At 30.8% G+C, this 20,896-nt stretch overlaps 1 protein-coding gene across 2 annotated transcripts in view; it reads right to left on the bottom strand.

The window, feature by feature from the left end:
• Positions 1-620: 620 nt before the first annotated feature.
• LOC121132520 (uncharacterized) overlaps positions 621-20,896 on the bottom strand; it is a 33,715-nt gene continuing 13,439 nt past the window's right edge. The window contains exons 1-4 of one of the 2 annotated variants that reach the window (XM_040727937.2): positions 13,492-13,787; positions 3,963-4,298; positions 3,674-3,898; positions 621-1,891 (exon numbers count right to left, since the gene is read on the bottom strand). In XM_040727937.2, coding sequence (XP_040583871.1) covers positions 1,242-1,891; positions 3,674-3,898; positions 3,963-4,173 — 1,086 coding nt within the window. In that variant the 5' untranslated portion in view covers positions 4,174-4,298; positions 13,492-13,787 and the 3' untranslated portion in view covers positions 621-1,241. Of the gene's footprint in view, positions 1,892-3,673; positions 3,899-3,962; positions 4,299-13,491; positions 13,788-20,896 lie in introns of those variants that run through there. The other variant, XM_040727939.2, reaches the window with a different exon arrangement.

Raw genomic sequence — 20,896 nt, 5'->3', positions numbered from 1 at the left:
ATTGAGAAGGGATGATTTTGGACAATTTACATTGTAGAGGGGATGGCATACAACCCATAACCTCCTCCCCCTCCCTAAAACTCGAACACTGCTAATGTTTATTAATATAAGATTTGTTGCAGAGTTGTATGGTCCTTCTTAGACTCAGAGTAGAATTGAAGATCGACATCGGAGTAATTCTTGCCAATGCCCTGTTTATTTCCTTCTTCCCCTCCTCACTCGTCACAGCTCATTATAGCTGATCATATAAAACGTCATGGCAGCTAATCTGCTCTCCTACAATTATCTACAAATTGTCAGGGTTACCATGTTGATTTTCCTCACTACTTATATGTCCTCTTCTCAAAAATAAAAGATTAATGATAACAGCGATATAAAGTATTCAGGCTGCCAACATCAACAACAAAACTTGCACACCTCAAATGCTTAGGATTTACAACTCTATCAATGTCGTTTAAAATGATTTATACGTATTTTTTTTAATATATATTTGCATCAACTAGAGTAAGTTTATATCATTTGTACGTAATTGGTCAGGTATTGACACTATAGGAAATTAATTTTAAAATAAATAGACGCTAAAAAAAATAAACGTATTTTCCATAGCAAAAATAGTAATATTGTATATATATAATATATTCTAATGTGTATATGAATGTATGTATTTACAAATTGTATAAAAGTAAATATGAGCTGTCATATGTAAATTTAAAAAAATTGGGAAAAATAAATAAAAATATAGAATAATTATGGTAAATATGAAATAACGTTGAAACAAATATCATCTTAGAAATGAAAGAATGATGATGGCATGAGGTAGGTGATTAGGTGTAAAGCAAAGCAAAAAAAGGTATTAAAAAATATCTATTATTGTATATAAATGGTAATCCGCAGAGCGCCATCTATTTGGCATTAACAATTCAGAAATTTTTATTCCATAATTTGCTATTCTATTACTTTAATGAATAATTTAAAACTACACATTAGACGACACAAAATAAAAAATAATCGACTAACCCCCAAAAAAAGGAAAAAAAAGTTGTATGTCTAATGGATTGATGCAATAATTGAGTCTAAGATTCTAGAGAAACAAAGTCACTATGTAAAAGAAAGAGAAAATTCTCATTATACATATTTTTTTCTAAAACAAAAAAAAACTAAGTACAGGAATGTATGTTTTTTGTCTAATCGGCTGATTTGTCTCATTTCCTGCCAAGACCTTTATTCATCATGACCCCCATCTACAGAGGTGCATAATCCGAACTCCCTCCCGAGTTAGGACTCCCACGATTCGGTGACATTGGTTCTTCTTTGATAGGAGAACGACTACCTGGTGGATTCGGCCCAGGAGGATGTACAGAGCCTGCCTGCTGAAGCCATTGTGATATAGCTGGATGAGCGATTCGTAAATCTGTCAAATTAGTGAAATCTGTGGTGTTGGTTGTTTGTTGAAAGGGATTAAACATTTGCGGAGGAGGAGCAGAGGACGGCGTATTCATGCTTCCAAAGAGGCCGGACTGAATGTTATGGATGGGCCGGTGATGATGAAGATTCAGGATATCTTTGTCGTTTGGCGGAGAGGATGAGCTATTGAGGGAGTCAGGGCTTGAGCTGCTGGGCTGTTGTTCATTATTTGTCGCTTTATTATTTCCGTTGGGCTGGTGAATTGGGATGGGGGATGGTTGTTGATTAATAAAGTTGCCGTTTCCCATTTCTAACATCCTAATTAGAGAGTTGTTCGATTGCTGTTGTTGCTGTTGTTGAGACTGTTGCTGTTGTGTCATGAGTGCTGTTGTTGTTTGAGGCTGGTGCATGTGATGAACGAGAGAGGAGCCGTTGTCATATGTAGTAGCACTGTGATTCCCTGTCACGTAGTTTTGATTCTGAAGGCCTAAAGGGATGATCAGAGGATATATTAGATGGAAATTACAGACAGAAAGACATAAGATATAATTTGATTGGATTTGAGTATTTTCGAACTTGAAAAAACTCAACTTTATTTAAGTAAATCATTTTCTGAAATTCATTTAACTCGTCTGAAATATTATTTGAAAAACTCGACTCAATTCCAAGTCGGATGATCAAAATACGAAATATTAAGGTATGGGTTAATTTAATCAAATATACGAAATTAATCGAAAAAACTAAATAGATTTAAAGTTAGGAGGGGTCTCGGATCCGGATCCAAAGTAACCATGTATGATATAAGTAAACTTATACCATCTGAAAAGATCCGAGACACGAAAGTATGCGAACTTTTACGGATCATAAAAAAGATATGAGGGATATTGAAGATCTTAAAGTTCTTTAAACATTGCTTAATACATAATCCTAGTTATAAAAAAGATATTGCCCATATCGAACGTAAACTCTATTTATCTTGACTAGTTATTAAAATTCGGAATATCTACAAAAACAGTTGCATAACGTCGTTATTCCACACGGCGTTATCTTTATTGTATAATGCAACCTTTTTGTTGCGAAAATAAACAATTAAAAAGGCCCAAAATAAGTCGGCAGTTAGACAATTCTTCCCAGGTATGGAACTTTTGTTCAATTATTGTTGATAATTGTTCACAGTTTAAAAGTAGCGAATTATTAATCAACCAATCAACGTTCAGAACCCGGATTAGGAGAAAAGAAGAAAAAACATCGACAGAAACAACAAAATAAACTATAATTTTCGTATTAGCAAGGTAACAACGTGCTCACACATACAATAGTATAAACAGCATTTAATTGTCAGCAGTCAATGTTCTTCTTTTTTTCCCTCTAATCAGTGTTCTTACGCATTAGTCCTTAATAAGCTGTGAACAGTCATACCCTATTATTGAATAATAATTCCAGTTGGAATAATTGGCCTGCCATTTATTGATTTTCGCCCTCATTGTGTTCCTTTTGGAATGAGAAGTTGGGAGATTAAATAAACGTCATGTTATCATAACAATAATTATAATAACTAATAGTTATGTTCTAATAATAAATAACATTAGGTTATTGATTCTTTCGGGATCAGTATTTAGTAAAAATGTAATCTTAATCCTATTTAATTTAGGTCCCGAAATCGGGTAAAATGTTTATAAAATTGGAAACAAGTATAGGTCTAATTTTGGTTTCGGATCTGGAGCCGAAAGTTTGAGTACTCGTACAACCAAAGTGTAAATAAAGTTGAGTGATGTCATTAAGGAATGAACTTTATTTGTTTTTAGGATTGATATGCGGGACTGAACTGAAAGGGACTGAGTCTTCAGTCCCCAATAGGGACGGACATAACACTAGATATAACTGAATGCTCAAGAATACAACTCTACTCAATATTCAATGACTCTACAGGGGCGTCCACAGGGGGTTTGCTGGAGGGGATGTAACCTCCTCACTCCCCACAAAAAAAAAAAAGGAATTTTTATTTTTCAATAGAATTTTTTTTCTCCAAAAATTTTAATTTTTCAAATCTTAGATTAAAAAATTCAAAAAAATTTATTTTTGAAATTTTTTTGTGAATAGCTATGGATTTTTGAAAGTTTTTTGACCAAATTCTAGTTTTTGGATTTTTTTCAAAAAAATTCCTAAAGCCAACCTTCCTACCCAACTCCCCAAAAAAATATAATCCTGAAGACGGCCATGCTATATAGTTATAAATAACTCAAATCCAACACTGCAAAAAAGTCATTACCGGTGGAGGTATGATTAAGCTGATTATTCCTGGCATTGTTTTGTTGAAGCATGTTTTGAAAGTCGTTCTCTGGAGTATTATCCTGCATCATTTCATTGGGAGGAGGCGAATCATTCAGAGGATAGTCCATGTCCCCTTCCGGAGAATCGGGACCACCGATTCCCTTCCGATTAATAGATTCAAGTATGTCTTTATTCGTTTGCGACTCATGAGGCTGATCATACTCTGGAACAAAATATATACATATAAAAAAATGACATACCAATAAATAAAAGGTCCTACGCCTTACCTGTATACTTGAGAAGCACTTTATCCATATCCGTGGAAGCATATTGAAACAGCTTATTATGAGAATTGAAAATGATGACAGAAATCTCGCAATCACAGAGAACTGATAGTTCATAGGCCTTTTTCATCAGACCGAATTTACGCTTTGTAAAAGTGACTTGTCGATTCCGTTCGTCAGATATACGAGTGATTTGTATCTTTTTCCGTCCCATGTTTATTAATTACAGATAGAATGTATTGAATTGATATTGTTTAGGTAATAGACGTGGATAAAAAGGGATAAGAGTCAGTTCACTCTTGTGTGAGGATGTAATCCGGTGGCTTAAAATGAGAGATCCTGAAATGAGTAGGTAAAGGTTAGTAAATAACTCTTTGTACAGGAAAATAGTATGGAAATACAAATTAGAAAATATGGCACACACATATTATTGTCATTAAAGGTAGAGAGAGATATATATCTTCTTCCCCTTTTCTTTGCACTTTGACCTTATTCGTCAGAGGCAGTAGTATATAAAATATATAGGTATTTTAATATTATTATTATTAGACTTTATGAGAAGAGCTCATAAATTCTCAAGGAATGAGTGTTTAATTTAATACCATCTACAGGGTGCGTCAACATAAAAACAATCTTGAACATAAATCAAGAAAAGGAAAAAATACCAATTCATTATTTTACTTCATATATCTTATGTAATACATACAGCCAGGGGCATAGTCCCCAAAATTATTACCATACTCATATAAATAAGTTTATTACATATATATATATATGTAATAGCAGAGGGTGGCCGTGTTGGAGGGCTGCATGTAAGAGATTACAAAGAATGAAAGTAGAAGAAATAAGACAGAGAGGGACGTAGAAAGAACAGAGAGAATGAGAGTTATAGAAAGAGAGACGGAAAATGAGGTTTTATTCCATTCAAAAACAGACTCTTAATGACCTTAGAGGCCCAGAACAATATCATAAGGACATGCTTGGTTATTTTATACGTCTACTTGCTAAATTTCCGACTGATCCGTTCAACCATTTTGGATTCCATATGTGGTAACACCAATAACATATTTATAAATAAATATTAAGATATATATAAGGTTTTTTAAGAAAAATTGGGAGGCTTTAGAAACTTTTTCTCTACCTCTGCTTCCCGTACCCTTAAAAAGGGGCTAGCAACGCCACTGAATACAACCTAATATTTCATAAAATATCATTGACCCAACGCAAAAATATCCTAACTGGCTAATGATGATTTTTCATGATGGAAATTCTGATTCTACAATTATTATTTATTTTTATTTTTTTGCCAAAAGTCAACATTTTTTTAATATTTCAGTAGCGAAAATATGCTAACTCCAATGTGCTCTGAATTTATTCAGTGCAAAACCATGCAATGTGGCTTGAAAATACAGCAAGGTAAAATCTGTCAAATCCCAAAAGTTAAAATCTTAAAACGTCAGCTGTGTTACATAAGTGGAGTTGTCGGACACAACATGGAAGCTCTAATGTGTAAGTCTATAAAGTGAGATACATTGTGACTATTAGCTGTAATGGTGTGCAATCCAGCATATTAGCTTTTAACTGATAAAATTACAACAATGGCTATAAGTAGTACTAGGTTACAACAACATTTTTAGTCAACTATATCATCTCTTAGTACAATAAAATAGCTATATATCTATGAAAAATTAAACTTTATTATAATTTTAAACCAGACAGCAGAGTTTAGCGCTGAATATCAGATATTGTGCTTGCAAAAATGTACTATTATCTGTTAAATAGATTTTATTAATTCGTTATTCATAAACAGATTAAAAAACTGACAATCTAGTGCAGTGGTCGAGGAACAGGGGTAAATTGAAATAGAAAAATGGTGGGTAATGGAAGTGGATGTCATTTCATTGTCATAAAGAAGGATTTTTACTTCCTAGTGTTAAAGAAAATAAACATCATGGTACATGGGGACTTATTTAGGCTCCGATATTACCCCAGTTTCAAATGAAATGCATTAATTTATCATTCCTCTATAGTGACGATCAATTTTGGCTACTTTAAATTCAATTTGCGGCATCTCCAAGGGGTTAATACGAATAATTTGTAGGTAGAAATAAAAAAGTAAACCCCACTCCATTTTGAGAAAAATCATTCTAACTTGCTTTCGTGTTGACACGTCAAAAATACATAATAAATGTATAGTTGGGTAACAAACCACCCTAAAAATACACACAATGAACAATCCATACATGTGGCCCGTCAACACAAAAGCAAGCTGGAATAAAATTTCTCAAAATTAAGTGCGAATTACATTTGTATTCCTATACAAACTATCGTAAATTTCCATCAACAAATTATTCCCTTGGGTGTGTCGCAAATTCCAATTTAATTAGCCAAAATTAATTTTCACAATACAAAAGTTACAAATTGATATATTTTATGGTTAAAAAGGGCCATATGGAGCCAATAAGGGTCTCTTAAATCAAATAAAGGTTTTAAACTATAAACTAAACTCTTGGATATGCTAAATTTGTATATAAAGCTTATCATTGACCCAAATATGTCTATGAAATGTTGGTATATATGGGGTAATAAAATGAAATGAAAATTACTCCTTTTCTTGATTTTTGTCCAAGATTACTTTTATGTTGATTCCCACATATATGAATGGTAGTCAAGCTAAGTACCTTGAAATATATAGAAACAAACCATTATTTTAGTCTCATGACGATGAACAACACAATTCAATGTATGTCCCTAGGTTTTAACTTTTTATTTCCTACTTTGATATAAAAAATTTAAATAAATTGATTACAATGAACATATTATTTTAACGTTAATTAACCAAAAATATAATTCGTTATATTAAAATAATATAACACACATATGTGTATATTAGAGTGATCACTAGTTTTGAAATAAATTATGAATGTGTCATGTCCCAGGACACAATAATAATGTTGTCTTCACCACAAGTCTTTCCAAAATTCGCTAAAGCCATTTTAAAAACTTTGAATAATTATACTATGAGGTTGGGATAATTTATTGATTTTAGATATGCTCCGAACAAACAGTCAACAAAGCAAATCGAAAACTGATACAGTATCTAAAAAAACATCAACAACTTTTAAAATGCATCAAGAATGAAGGATTTTGAGTCATGGTTACAATCAAATTGATACAATATTAGTGCGTAGGCAACACTTTTAGATATCATTGTTGTTTATTTGGGGAACTGTGATCATTTGACAATGACTCAGTTGCCGTCTCACATCAACATAGACAAAGTTATATAAAATATGAGCTAAACACGTGCAATATTTTTTTCTATTTAGAAGTATTTTCATGTTACAACGATGTTATTTATATTATTTAATTCTCGAATAGAGGCCATCTAAGTATATAGTACTCACTTAGGCTCACTTCAGAGCTTAAAGGACCCAAGCCAATAGTAATATATCGTTATTATTTGAATTTAGAAAGGGAAACTCTTCCTGCTACAAAATATTGGAAAAGGGTACACGGTTGAAGACCCAAAGTCATTTATTTGATCTTCTAATGAGGAAGAGTGGGAAGAATTAAAGATCATGATTGGATGTGTCACAAATAATGTCAAATCTTATTTGAACCCCTTAGATACTATTATTTCCATAGGTGTATAAAATATATCATAAAAAGCGGAAGCAATTTGAAGGGGTTTTTTTTTTCTTTTATTTAAATTTAAAAATCTACAGCCATTCACAAAAAATAAAAAAGTCCACAGCTGTTCCATAAAATTAAAAAAATCCATAGCTAATCAAAAAAAAATTAAATTTTGTGTAAAAAAATTTCAAAAATCCACAGCTTTTCAAAGAAAATTAAATTTTTTAGAAAAAAAAATTCAAGATGGAAATTTCATTTATAAAATTTTTTGAAAAAAAGGCAAAAATCCACAGCTATTCAGAAAAAATTAAATTTTTGGAAAAAAATTCAAAATATTCAATTTTTTTGAAAAAAATCCTTAGCTATTCACAGAAAATTAAATTTTTTAGAAATATTAAGTTTTTTAATCTGCTCCACAATTTGCCATAATGAAAAAAAAAATTCTCCCAACCAAAAAAAAAAATTTCAGAAAAAAATGGATACGGTGAAGGATTCATGATTATTCCTTTCTTCTCACAGCTGCTTGCAGATGATCTAATAAAACGTGATGAAAGCTAAGCTGCTCTCCACGCAAACATTTCTCAAATTGACAGGATTACAACATGATTTTTAAGTTATTTTATTTTTACAAAAATAGAGCCAGCTCATATTTTATACAATTCTAAATTTAGTGAAATATTGCTCGGAGGATATCTGAAATAAATATGTGTATTCTCGCAACCTCATACTAAAATTAAGTAAAATAGACTTAGATTGAAGTTAAAACTGTTTTGAGTGATGCCCTATTCATACTGTAAATGGGTTCCGTTCATACTATTTTATTCTAAAATTAGTGACCACTCTAATATGTGTATTTAAACAGCAGCAATAACACACAGATACACACATATAATTATCCGTCAAATAACATATTTACGACAGTGCAATATAATAAAATAAAGAAATATTGTCTTCTTCTTCCTCTTAATGATCTGCCGAGGTATAACATAAATTAACAAGTCACTCAACCTCATAGGGCATAAATATTCATTTAATTACAAATATACACGTAGTGAAATAATGATCGTTATTATTTTTTTAGTTAGGTATTTTTTATTTAGAAATTAACAACTCTTTCTAAATAAAATATAAGTATTAAAAAAAAAGTACTTTTATGATTTTATATATACGTATTATTTTCCTGTCATAATTATTGTAATTTCCCGGAAAAGGTTCATTTTCTTAAAGTAGGTATACATTTTAATCAAGAGAAGCAACATAGCTAGTGTATAATATACATATAAGTCTATTATACTTCTTGCATGAATGCAAAGTAACTATCCATCTATGTAACCCATAGTTAGGTAGGAGATTGATTCTGCAAAGAGACTTTTCTGCTATTCATAATATGTAGCCTATCAACACAAAAACAATATAGAATAACTTTTCTAGCCCAAAATTGATCGTCACAATAAAATAATAACAAATTAATAGATTTTATTTAATTAGGACCATATCGGGGACAATACAAGTCACTTAAATCAAATAAAGATCCTAAGATATAGATTAAAGTCTTGGTTATCTGCACTTATCCCAGAAATTTGATTACAAAGTCAAATATGTATATGAAATATTATATTACGAAGAGAAAAAATGAAGATTTTCTCTTATTTTTGATTTTTGTTAAGATTATTTTTATGTTGACGCACCACATATGTAAAGTGTCTTATGTATATGATAAATTTTTATTCTTTTATAAATAATCGTCGATTTCTATTACCAAATTATCCTTATTCAGCCTATGGATGTGCCGCTAATTGTTCTTAAAACAGCCACAATTAATCGTCACAATATAAAATGACCATTTGATAGTTTTGTACTTACAAGGGACAATATCGGGGCCATATTCTATTTATGTAGACACACTACATATTTCTTAAAAATAAACCGCATAAATTGGTATAGATTGCTCGAGGGTGTTAATGTCGCGTAAGTTCACGTCAACTGTTGTATGCCCACGTTATTTATATACTTACCACATACATATTATATATTTTTTGGAAATCAAGAAAATAACAAATGAGAAAAAATATATGAATATAAATATCCCAAAAACAGCTGACTTTAACTTTAATCCCTACAAACCTCCTCCAAAAATACTCTATCGCTCTATATTTTCTCTAGGATAAACCCTCCCAGAGAATGAAGTGCGGTAGATAACTTCCGGTTAACTTTTAGCAACTGGGTGTAAATGACTTTGGTATGTAAGGGAAAACCATCTCATCAAAGGGATATACATTTACATTTATTCTTGATAACAGGGATTCTCAACCTTTTAGTGAGCCACGAACCCCTTTGAGAATCTGATATGAACCCCTTTCCTAAGTAAACTCCAAATGAATCTGAGATTCTAAATGTTTTGACGACGTTAACAATTTCAAGTGATTGAAATAATAAAATATTTTTCTCTAATTACCCAACTTTTCTCTACCTAATCGATCAAAAAATATTAATAATTGTAGAAATTTAGACACTGCATATGGATTTCAGTACATATGACTTTGATTTAATTCAAACATCACTGATTATATCATTGTCATCAAGTAGTATTCAGTGCAGGTGTTAATTTTTTTATATTTTTAAAATCATTTGATGAAGTACTATCAAGTTTCTTAGGAAATGTGTCCATTTAGGTAGTAAAAATATCAATTTTAAGATGGCGTCTCCTGCAATTACGATGCAATTTATGACGTCAGTGAAAATGCTCTCACAAATGATGTTTTAATATGATATACCTACATAAATTAATTTGACCTTGAGGGACTCTTTGATAACAATAACACCCCTAATGAAATCTTGAAACCACCGTTGTTATAATGTATTTTTCAAATGGGGCCCATTTTATATACGGTGACGTCATTAGGAGCGTCCCTGGAGGGAAGGGAGTGTAAGTATTATGAGAGGGCTGAATTTTTGACAGAATGTTTTTGTCATTTTTATAAATAACAAAGGCAAACAAAAATTAATTTTAAAGTTACATTTTTTGGGTTGGTATAAAATTTTAACAAATAATTATTACATTAATTTTTTTAAGCCAAGAGGATTATTCTATTGTGATAACTATAAATATTAAGCAAAAGTGGCCGCAGAATGGCCCCTAATTATTACGACGCTACTCCCTTGGGACCCGGATTTATAATCATTCCACTTATTACGTAGCCCTCATAATTACATCATTTCTCAAGTACTCCTGGTTTCAGAATATGCGGGGCGCATGTCAATTTAAGAATTAACGGATTTCTTATTCGCTAATTTAAAAATATATTCTTAAGGATCCTTTGTTATAAGTACATAAAGCAAGGGACTCGAGCAGTTGTCCGCCGTGCCGCTCTTTAATCTAGCAATGCTCTTAATATTTTGACCAAAAAGGGGTGGGAGAAACTCATAGTCAGCCAATTACATCATTATGACATTCAGTGATTCCCAATCTTAACAACACTACAGCGACCCTATACGTATATTGGGATGAAAAAACTTATATTACTTGAATATTTGGATTCAGGATTTTTTTTTAAACTTTTAAAAAAAATACATTATTTGATGACCTTGATAATCTCACGGAGCCCTTTATGGTACACCGCAGTGCATTAAGTCTTCGCGTAGCCCCAGTTGGGAGTCGCTGTTCTATTTAATAGTAGAAATAGGTGTGTTGCTTTAAAATATATAGTTTGAGTTAGCATGAGCAATGATAATGGGTGGAGTTACTCCGATGTCGATCTTGTACCTTGACAATTTGAAGAATGTTTTGGAGGATATCAGCATCAATTACCTCTGACAAGGGAGGAGGAGGATGAGACTGAAATAAACAAGGTATTTGCAAGAATTACTCTGATGGTGATCCTCAATTCTACTCGGGAGTCCAACAAGGACTTACTCTGCTACAAATCTCAAGGTTACTCTCAGTCTTTTATGAGCACACACAAATGTTTAATCAGGTTTTGAATATAATTGAGTCTAATAGCTAAAGAAAAGAAAATACCTTCGGCAGATAACCAATTTAAAAAAAAAACGGGTCAGCTAACAAATACACACGATCTGCATTACCAGTAACGCCATCATTATGCATCTTGATGAAGTCAAACTTTGTACGGATATATCTGTTAGACCCTCCAGGTCCTTGACACGAAAAGGACGATGGGAAATTTAGAGATATTATCTTATCATTCATATATTCATTATCCACTCTCATTATAATTTATGAAAAAACAATCAAGAGTTCCTTAAAAATAAAAAAATCTTCCATATTAAATTACAATCTCTCTAATCGTAGACATTTTGCTCGCTTCCTTAAATAAGAGAGAGAGAGAGGTTTATTACAGATGTACCGATTTTGAAGGATTAAAAATCTTATAACCCATCATGATCTATTGAAGAACCCACAAAAGAAAGGATTGTAAAACGAAAATGCTAGCAATCTACAGGATTTTTTTTTACCTGTGTTAGAGCGAATAAAAGAGCTCTACCACAGAACAAACTACTCTTTTTCGGATTATTTCTAAACTCAACAAAAAAAAACGAATTTTGTAGTCGTTGTTGGCATCATTTACATACAGTTAAATAAATAAAAATTCATCAATGACAGCTGCAAATGATGACCTAATATGGAGGCGAAAAGGATTTGAATGGCGCATTTTGTTTTATTTTTTTGTGGGAAAAGTCCAGTACCAACTTTTTGCTGTCAATTTATATAAAGTAAATAGTAAGATACGTTATAATAAAAATTAAAAAAGAGGCGGGAATTTTGAATATACTACATATAAAGGATTTGAATTAAAGGAGTTTGCTTATAGGTCAAACTCACAACCAAGGACTGACTCCCTTTGCAATCCGCAAGGATATGAATAAACATCAATAAATGACAGTTAGTTATGAGCGTTTCTATGGATTACTTATTTGTTTTTTAATATTGATAATTAATACATTATTAATCTTGATAATGACTGGTTCTATTGGAATTGTTGGCTGTAGTAATAAGTTCCTGAGATTATATTTTTATAGCACATATGTACATGTCTAGACTATTTAAAAAATATCATATATGTACAAAGAATCGTAAATTCATTCTTTTTTGTTACTAAATAAATGCTGATGATTTTTATAAGGGTTAAAACAACGACACTGTGAGAAATACAGGGAGCTGCTTTAAGAGGCTATAAATGAAGACGTGTAAAAAAAGATAAAGAAAGAAAGTTAAAACAAAATTATGATAGTCATTCTTTTAGACTGAGTAAAAAAAAATAATACTCAAACGCACATTTCTAAGGGAAGGGAATTAATTAAAAGAAGAAAGGTCATAACGCTCAGGTCAAATATTTTGAATGGTATTATGATTCAACGAAATAAGAGAAGGAGAAGAATTTCAAAGAAGGGATTTTGATCTACTAACATAGTTGTTAGTAATAAACAATTTAGTTTTGATCACATGGAGAAAGAGTTGTTAAGATGTCTTTCATTACCTTGAGGCTATAAAAAGGTGAAACGCAGATGATATGTGCTGCTACATATGTGTAGGCACATATATTATTACTACAAAATATGTGATACATATATGAAGATCATTATTTAAATTAGCTTTTCTCTCATGTTTATCAAATAAATAATATAAAAAAAAATATATTAAAATTTAACTACGACAGTTCAATTTCCGGTTTTTCAAAAAGGCTCATTCGGAGGAGAGTATAATATACAATAAAATTCATGCTTAAATTAAAATTGTCTCCTCAACTCCTACTTAGCCAGAAACGTGGCCTATGTTGTATGTAATTATAATAAATTCCACATAATATTCAGTCAGTAGAATAATAAAAATAATAATGATGGCGTCACAAACAACAGCAAAATGAAAGACCATGCTTACCTAGTAGAGAGGATGAAGAGAAAAAAACGACGAACTTAATGTCACTTGTTTTTTCCAGTTGTTTTATTTTAAGCACTTGTTTAAAATTGGAATAATTCGGCAAAGGACCCCTTCCTTCGAGACGAAATAAATACTAAAATGTGTAATTTTGTATTTTTGTTATTAAAGGAAAAAGAGAAAGAAAGAAATTAGCAGCAGCAACAGCAAAAGAAGGAGCAAGAAATAAAAGAAAAGGAGAGAGAGAGAGCAGGAGAAGCAGATATCAGGAAGGTCAACACACTCTTAACAACATATACAAATTCATAAGAAGAAAGAGAAGGGATGATGGCGGGGGTGGATGGGGGTGTGCGTTTTTTTAGCTGTTGCTCTTCTTTGAGAGAAGAAGAAGGGGGGAGAGAAAGAGGTAAAAGGGGTTGAACACTCAGCAAATATATTTTTTAGAGAAATCTGTATAGGTATATAATTATGAATAGTGTTGTGAGTGAGTTATTTACTCGGTGCAATCCAGTTCAGTCCTAGGACTGGTCTTATCGGTCCTTGGGACCGGGCCTTCGGACTCTCAATACTATAACTCATTTAAAAAGAGGAGAAATAAAACTAAATTGAATAACTTCATCAAATACCAAACTTTGTAAATTATAGGATTCATATATAGTGTTTTGTTGATCCTTTTATAGGACAGAAGACTCTAGTCCCGTACAGGTCTGTCCTGTATATCCGACTAATACAGTTCGGTGATTGATGGCCTCAATCAACTTTATTTCTTCTTTTTTAATTAGTTCTAGTATAGAGAGTATGAAGGATTGACAGTTTTAAGACGGATTGCGTCCCAAGCCTGGACCAGATAAATAATCACTGACACAACACTACTGATATACCTGACTAAACTGGATCGAATTAAGACTGAAATTCGTGTTTTCAGTCCTTAAAAAGGACCGGTGCAACACTAAGTATGAATATCCATTTGAAAGCTAAAAAAATATTAGGTTGTGAGTAGATCACACTATTTGTATATTTTATATTAGTGTTGAGACTCAGCCTGACAGCGAGTTTTTTTTTTTTTTTTAATAAGGTCATTTGATTTGTTCTTTTAGACCGATCCTGACCTATATTTTGGGACCAAGTCAATGCTCAAATAATAGGTTGGAACTTACTTTACTAAAAAAAGTCAAATTATTGTTTTTACTCTTCACTAATAAATCATTTTTAAACATCTGCTACGTCTACATAAAAACAATCTGGAACAAAAATCTAAAATAAGAGAAAATTTCAATTTATTTTTTACTTCATATATACAGCCGAATATTTCATTGTCATATTTGAGTTAATTATAGACCTTATAATCAAATTTCTGGGATGACAGTAGATAACAACCAAGAATTTTAACTATAGTTTAAAACCTGGATTTAATTTATGGGACTGATATTGCCCCCGATATGGTCCTTTCTAACTATAAAATCTGTCAATTAATCATTCTGTAATACTTTAAGTGGAATTTGTGACTCACGCAAGGCGTTAATAAGAATAATTTCTTGATAGAAATGTACTCAAAGATTACAATTTGAGAAAAATCATTCTAGCTTACATTTATGTTAACTACCACAAAAATATCAAAAATGTGGAATCAAATTACTTAAAATTATGAGCGTCTCAAACTGGTTTATAATTTTTGACCGAAATCCAACACAAATTTAATAGCCCTAGGACAGCTTGTATGTCTTTTTCCCGTCCCTTATTTTTCTCAGCATTCAACAGCCCTATGTACCGATACATCGATCTTCCAGTTCTAACTTGTTTTTATTCTCTACACTCCCAGCTAGGATTAAAGAATAACAGAACTAAGAAAGTAATGAATGAACTCATAATAATACGTTCTAGTCACACATCTCTTACAAGTCTTTGAAAGAGTTTAGGAATTATGACTCAAATGACGTAGTTAGTAGTTATTTCAGCTGTTTGAGTGTCTACAAAAGACGGATAAGGACCGGTCCTAGGACTGACAAATTTCATTGGGGCCTGACTGCAGCCTTTTTAAATTTTATTAAACAGATCCAACAATACGTAAATAAGTGATTTATCATAATATATAATTTAACCAAATGCTCAACCCCTAGTGATTTTTTTTTCTTGTAAAAAATCATATGCTCTTTCATATGATATGTAGACAACATTTTTTTTTACCTGATAATCAACAAATAATATTAGTAAATAAGGGGGTAAAACGCGTGCGAAAATCCTTTTTCCAATAATATATCCGCCAACGAAATTCAAGGGCTGTATAATAATAATAACTATAAGTTGTTGCTTCAGCGACTCTTTGGTCCTGCTCCGAATACTCCTTCAGGACAAACAAAAAAAAATCATACAAACAACATCGAAACGAATGATTATGTATATTTAAGGTAAAAATATATAATGTGAATATATTGGACCCTATGTGGTTCTGCGTGCTCTCATAATAATTCGATCCGAATGTAATAATACATACATGTATGTGGCCCGTCAACACAAAGATAAACTAGAAATAAAAATTTCTCAAAATTGAGTGTGGATTACATTTGTATAATAATACGAATTATCCTCAATTTCTATCAACAAATTAGTCTTTTTAGCCCCTCGGTTGTGTTGCAAATTCCACTTAAAGTAGCCAAAATTCTTTGTCAAAATAAAAAAATGATTAATTGACAGAATTTATGTTCAAAGGGGTCATATGAAGCCATAAGGGTCTCTTAAATCAAATATAGGTACTAAACTATAGTACACATTCTTAAATGTCTCAATTCGTCCTAAAAAAATTGAATAATAAGCCTATTATTGACTCAAATATGTATATGAAAATATTTACGTGTGAAAAAATTAATCCAGATTTATTGGTTGTTACTTAAGGTTGATTGCATGTTGATGCATCACATATGTAAAGATTCTTATGTATTTTAGTAAGTACATAAGAAACAACTGATTTTTTATCTTAATTAGTAAATACTCTCCAAAAGTGATGTAGCTAAAATTGATCGTTATAAAAAAATAATGAGGAATCGTTATATTTTATTTGAAAGGGTCATATAAGGGCCTTAATTCAAATAAAGGTTCTAAACTATAGATACAATTCTTAGGTATCTACACCTATCCCATCAATTTGAATGATAATCCTACAATTGACTGAAATATGTTTATAAAAGTTTGGGTTGTATGTATATATGAAAGAAAAATGGAATTTTATACTTTTCATGTTTTTGTTCAAGGTTATTTTTGTGTTGACGCACCACGTATGTAAACAACTCATGTTCTTTTGTATAAACAGTTGTGGCAAGGCGTAATCCTAATAAACCAATACAATTATTAATAATTGAAATGTGTATAATATTGTTGTTATATCCTAAAGAGAATGAATAAACAACGATATTCATTATTGGCAGAGAAGGTTTCCCAACGCGATTAAGAAATTAAATTTAAGATTAAACACTGATGATTCACATAAAAGTTAAAATAAAGAGTTATTTTCTATGACTTTTGTTATCTTTGCACACTTTTTTTAAAAGAAATTATAAGGTTTAGAGTTGCAAAAATATTACAGTTGAACTGTCATTTGCTCAACATTCATATGATTATTATTGTCAAAAATCCTTTGTCTTAATCTTATAATCTCCTTTTAAAACAAGTGTGCAAAGATACATGCAAATATACAGCGAGAATATTTCTTAGAATTTGACGTTCTTTATTTGTTGTTTTATAGGAATTAGTCGTTTGTTAGTCAAAAAATTCATTTTTCGAAAAATGGTATTTAAAGGCCACCATGACCTTCAAAATGGTTACCAGAACCATTTCTTGTGCCTTAAAAAGCTACATAAAAAATTCCTCCCTTGGTTTGGGTCGTGATTCCCAGACACACACACAAACAAACAAACACTTTCGGATTTAATATTCCCACATATCTGCTATAATATTATAATACCCGTAGGTTTTAATGTCTCTATCTTCGCTAATAAAAACACATAACTAGGGGTATTTATTTCACTAACAGAGATAGATACAGTCTTAAAATATAAAATAAAAGTTGTTCAGAATTCTGAGTTACGTAATTAAAGACTAGATTTAATTCTAATTAGAGGCCTGTTTCGTGGCCTCTGGAATACCAATATTTTGGTACTTTTGATACTTTTTCGACAAAAAAATGTTCTTAAAGGGATTTACAGAGGCTAGATTTGGGATAAATGTAGCGTCTCCGGGAATGTATTTGAAGGTAAGGACCAAATTATGTAACTATATCAAATGAATCAGGAACGACACAATACTACAACTAGGCAACTATTCTAATTTAATAACCTTTGTCAGGAGCGTTCGCAGGATTATATTTTGAGTGAAGCTTGGTTTTTAGAACTTTTTGAAAAAAAAATCCAAAAATGAATTAATTTTTATGAAAAAATTTGAAAAATAGAAATTCAAATATTAAATTTTTTCAAAAAAAATTTCATTTTTGAATATTTTTTCCAAAAAAAAAGCTATTCGCACAAAATCAAATTTTACCGAAAAAAAATATAAGCTTTAATTTATTGGAAGTATTAAATTTTCTATGAAAAAGAAAAGAAATCCTTAATTCAGGGGCTACAACCACTTTGGTCGTCCTTGTTTGTGTCAGGATGTGCATAGTAAGATTAAGCACAGCAATAATAGATTTACGCTAAAATATGATTTATAACATCCTATATATTTGACCAAAATATTGCAATTCTTTGTTTGAAAAGGAATGCTCAGTATGCAAAAGAACGACGACAACAACAACAGCTGTATATAAATAAAAACAAAGATAAGTTTCTTGACTTTCATGTTTCCACATTCTAGTTAACTAAGCATGGAAAAAGGTATGTGTAATGTATGCCTTCTAGTCCTGTACTTATTGTAAACAAAGGAAATATTATCTATATATAGAGAGATCACCATTAATGAAAATTAAACTATCCACCGGCTTGTTTTAAAAAAGGAAAGCGAAAAGGAACATGTTCAGTGTTCAAGATGATAATTTGAGCACTCTGTGGGAAAAGATAAGATTCATTGTCTTGACTTTTCTATAAGTTAGCTGGAAGCTAACCATGAATTATTATACTAAAATTTAAACATTCAGACAAAAACATTCGAGTAAGAGGAGAGATAAATTTTAAATTTAAATGTGCTTTTTATTTGCATTGATTTTCATTCATTAAAGACTTTTATGTTCTCTAAGAGTTGGGACAAAAGAAGGAATGGTTCTCTCGTCTGGGTAGTACTTCTACAAGCGGGGTATTTTACCAAAAAGTAAATATCCTGCAAATTTCCCCATATTCTCCATATAATTGTATAGTGTTCTTAAATTGAATAATAAATACCTACTCGTTACAATTAAGCTTTCAATTGATGAAATTTCGTAAGATGTTATTTCGTAGCTTTTGAATAAATAAGCAAAAAATTGTAGATGCTCACATAAATACTTTATTAATATCTATTTAAATTATACATTTTGGATAATGATATACATGGATACAGCCGTAGATGAATATTTAATAGCAAACCAAAATTAAGATACAATTAAGTATGAAGACTTATTTGCAAATTATGTACATATGAGCGAGAGAGTATCTTAGCAAAAGCTAAGAAGGGTTGTGAATGAACAAGGTTGATCACAGCATTGATCCGTGAGCCCTGCTCGTTTCCTTATGTTCCTCCGAAGATCCTTCATACCCATCATTTCTTCTAAAAACCCATCTGCAGACCTCTTTCCTCGGATTGAAGAACATGCGACTCTCAGAGCATTGAACAGGTTGTGTCCACAGAGTACCATTTTCCCATCTCTCTTTACTCTTCCCTCCTCAGAGTATTCCGTCATACCATGAATGATATCCATTCGATCCATCTGTTTGCCTCTCTCATAATCTGACCAGGAGAATGATTCCTGCAGAGTCATGGAGAGGAGAAGACAAATTAAAGATGCAATGAAAATCTTGTTCGGCATTCTAATGATTAATAAAACTATGTATGCTGCAATGGATTTGTAGACTAACTGTGTTTGGTTTAAATGTTTTTGTGGCTCTTATAGATGTAGCAAATTAGTTTTGCTCTCATTGACGATGATCATTCATTGACACAAACACTTGAATTCACCTTCATAATTGGTTTTTCCAAAAATAAAGAATTTAGTGAACACATATGTTTTTTACTTTTAATTTTTAAACTTTAATTTAACCTCCTTGAACTTAATTGTGTTAGTTTCATACTTTGTGTAGTTGAAATTACGTGGAATTAGAAAACACATGTAGGAAAAATGTGTGGAAAATTACCAAAATAATCATTCGATTACTTAATTTAGATAAATGTAATCAGTTTTTCATAAAATGTATTTTGGTTTTCATGGTGATTAAAGACTCTCTATTTTGAAATTATTTAAAAGTGCGATTTTAATACTGTGTTTAATTGCTCTAAAGACAGAAATATTCTTGTTATGCCTTTATTGCTATCATATTTTAGTGCCGCCTTCTATGATTGGTAAATTCTTGATTTATCATAGATAAGTCATTAGTTTCTGTCTTATTAACAAATTATGGAATTAATTAATAGACTGATTCTTTTTTGTGTTCATATTAGAAGAGTGATCGTGAAGGAAGATTGGTGTATGTTCTATTCTACATAGAACTTTTTTTTAAATAATTTATGTCTATTTTAGAATTGGTTCTTGACACAGTCTCAATTTTAGGATATTCAAAACCTCATCCAAAAAAAAAAAAATCCTTAAGTTTTTTTTTTTTTTGCAGTAAATTGGAACAGATAGAATCATTAAATTTTTTTGGCAAACAATTTCAAAATAAATTATTTAAATATTTTTTATTTTATTTGGAAAAAAAAATTCATAAATCTCCAGCTATTCTCAAAAAATAAAGTTTTTGAGAAACAAAGTTCTAATATTAAATTTCTTAGAAAAAAAAGTCAAAATTAATTAAATATTATATTTTTTTCCAAAAAATTTCAAAATTCCACAACTATTCATAAAAAATAAAGTTTTTTGAAAAAAGTTTCAAATATTAAATTTAAAAAAAAAAAAATTCGTTTATTAAACTTTTGGAAAAAAAATTTCAAAAATTCATAGATCATTACAAAAAATTAAGTTTTTTGGAAAAACAATTCAGAATTAAATTTCAAATATTACATTTTTGGAAATAAGTTCAAAAATCCAGTTATTCAGACTAAATTTAATTTTTGAAAACAAAATTCAAAATCCACATCTTGAGACAAAAAATTTAAAAAATTAAATTTTTTGAAAAAACACTTGAAATATTAAATTTTCTAGTAAAAAACAAAGAATATTTAATTGCAGCCACCCTTGCAGACAATCCTGGACATAAGCAAGTTGTCGATCCTCAAGTTTACTCTGCATCTCCCC

Source organism: Lepeophtheirus salmonis, chromosome 2 (assembly GCF_016086655.4).
Source record: "Lepeophtheirus salmonis chromosome 2, UVic_Lsal_1.4, whole genome shotgun sequence".
In the NCBI taxonomy this organism is placed as follows: Eukaryota; Metazoa; Arthropoda; class Copepoda; order Siphonostomatoida; family Caligidae; genus Lepeophtheirus; species Lepeophtheirus salmonis.
This window is presented reverse-complemented; position numbering and strand designations above follow the sequence as displayed.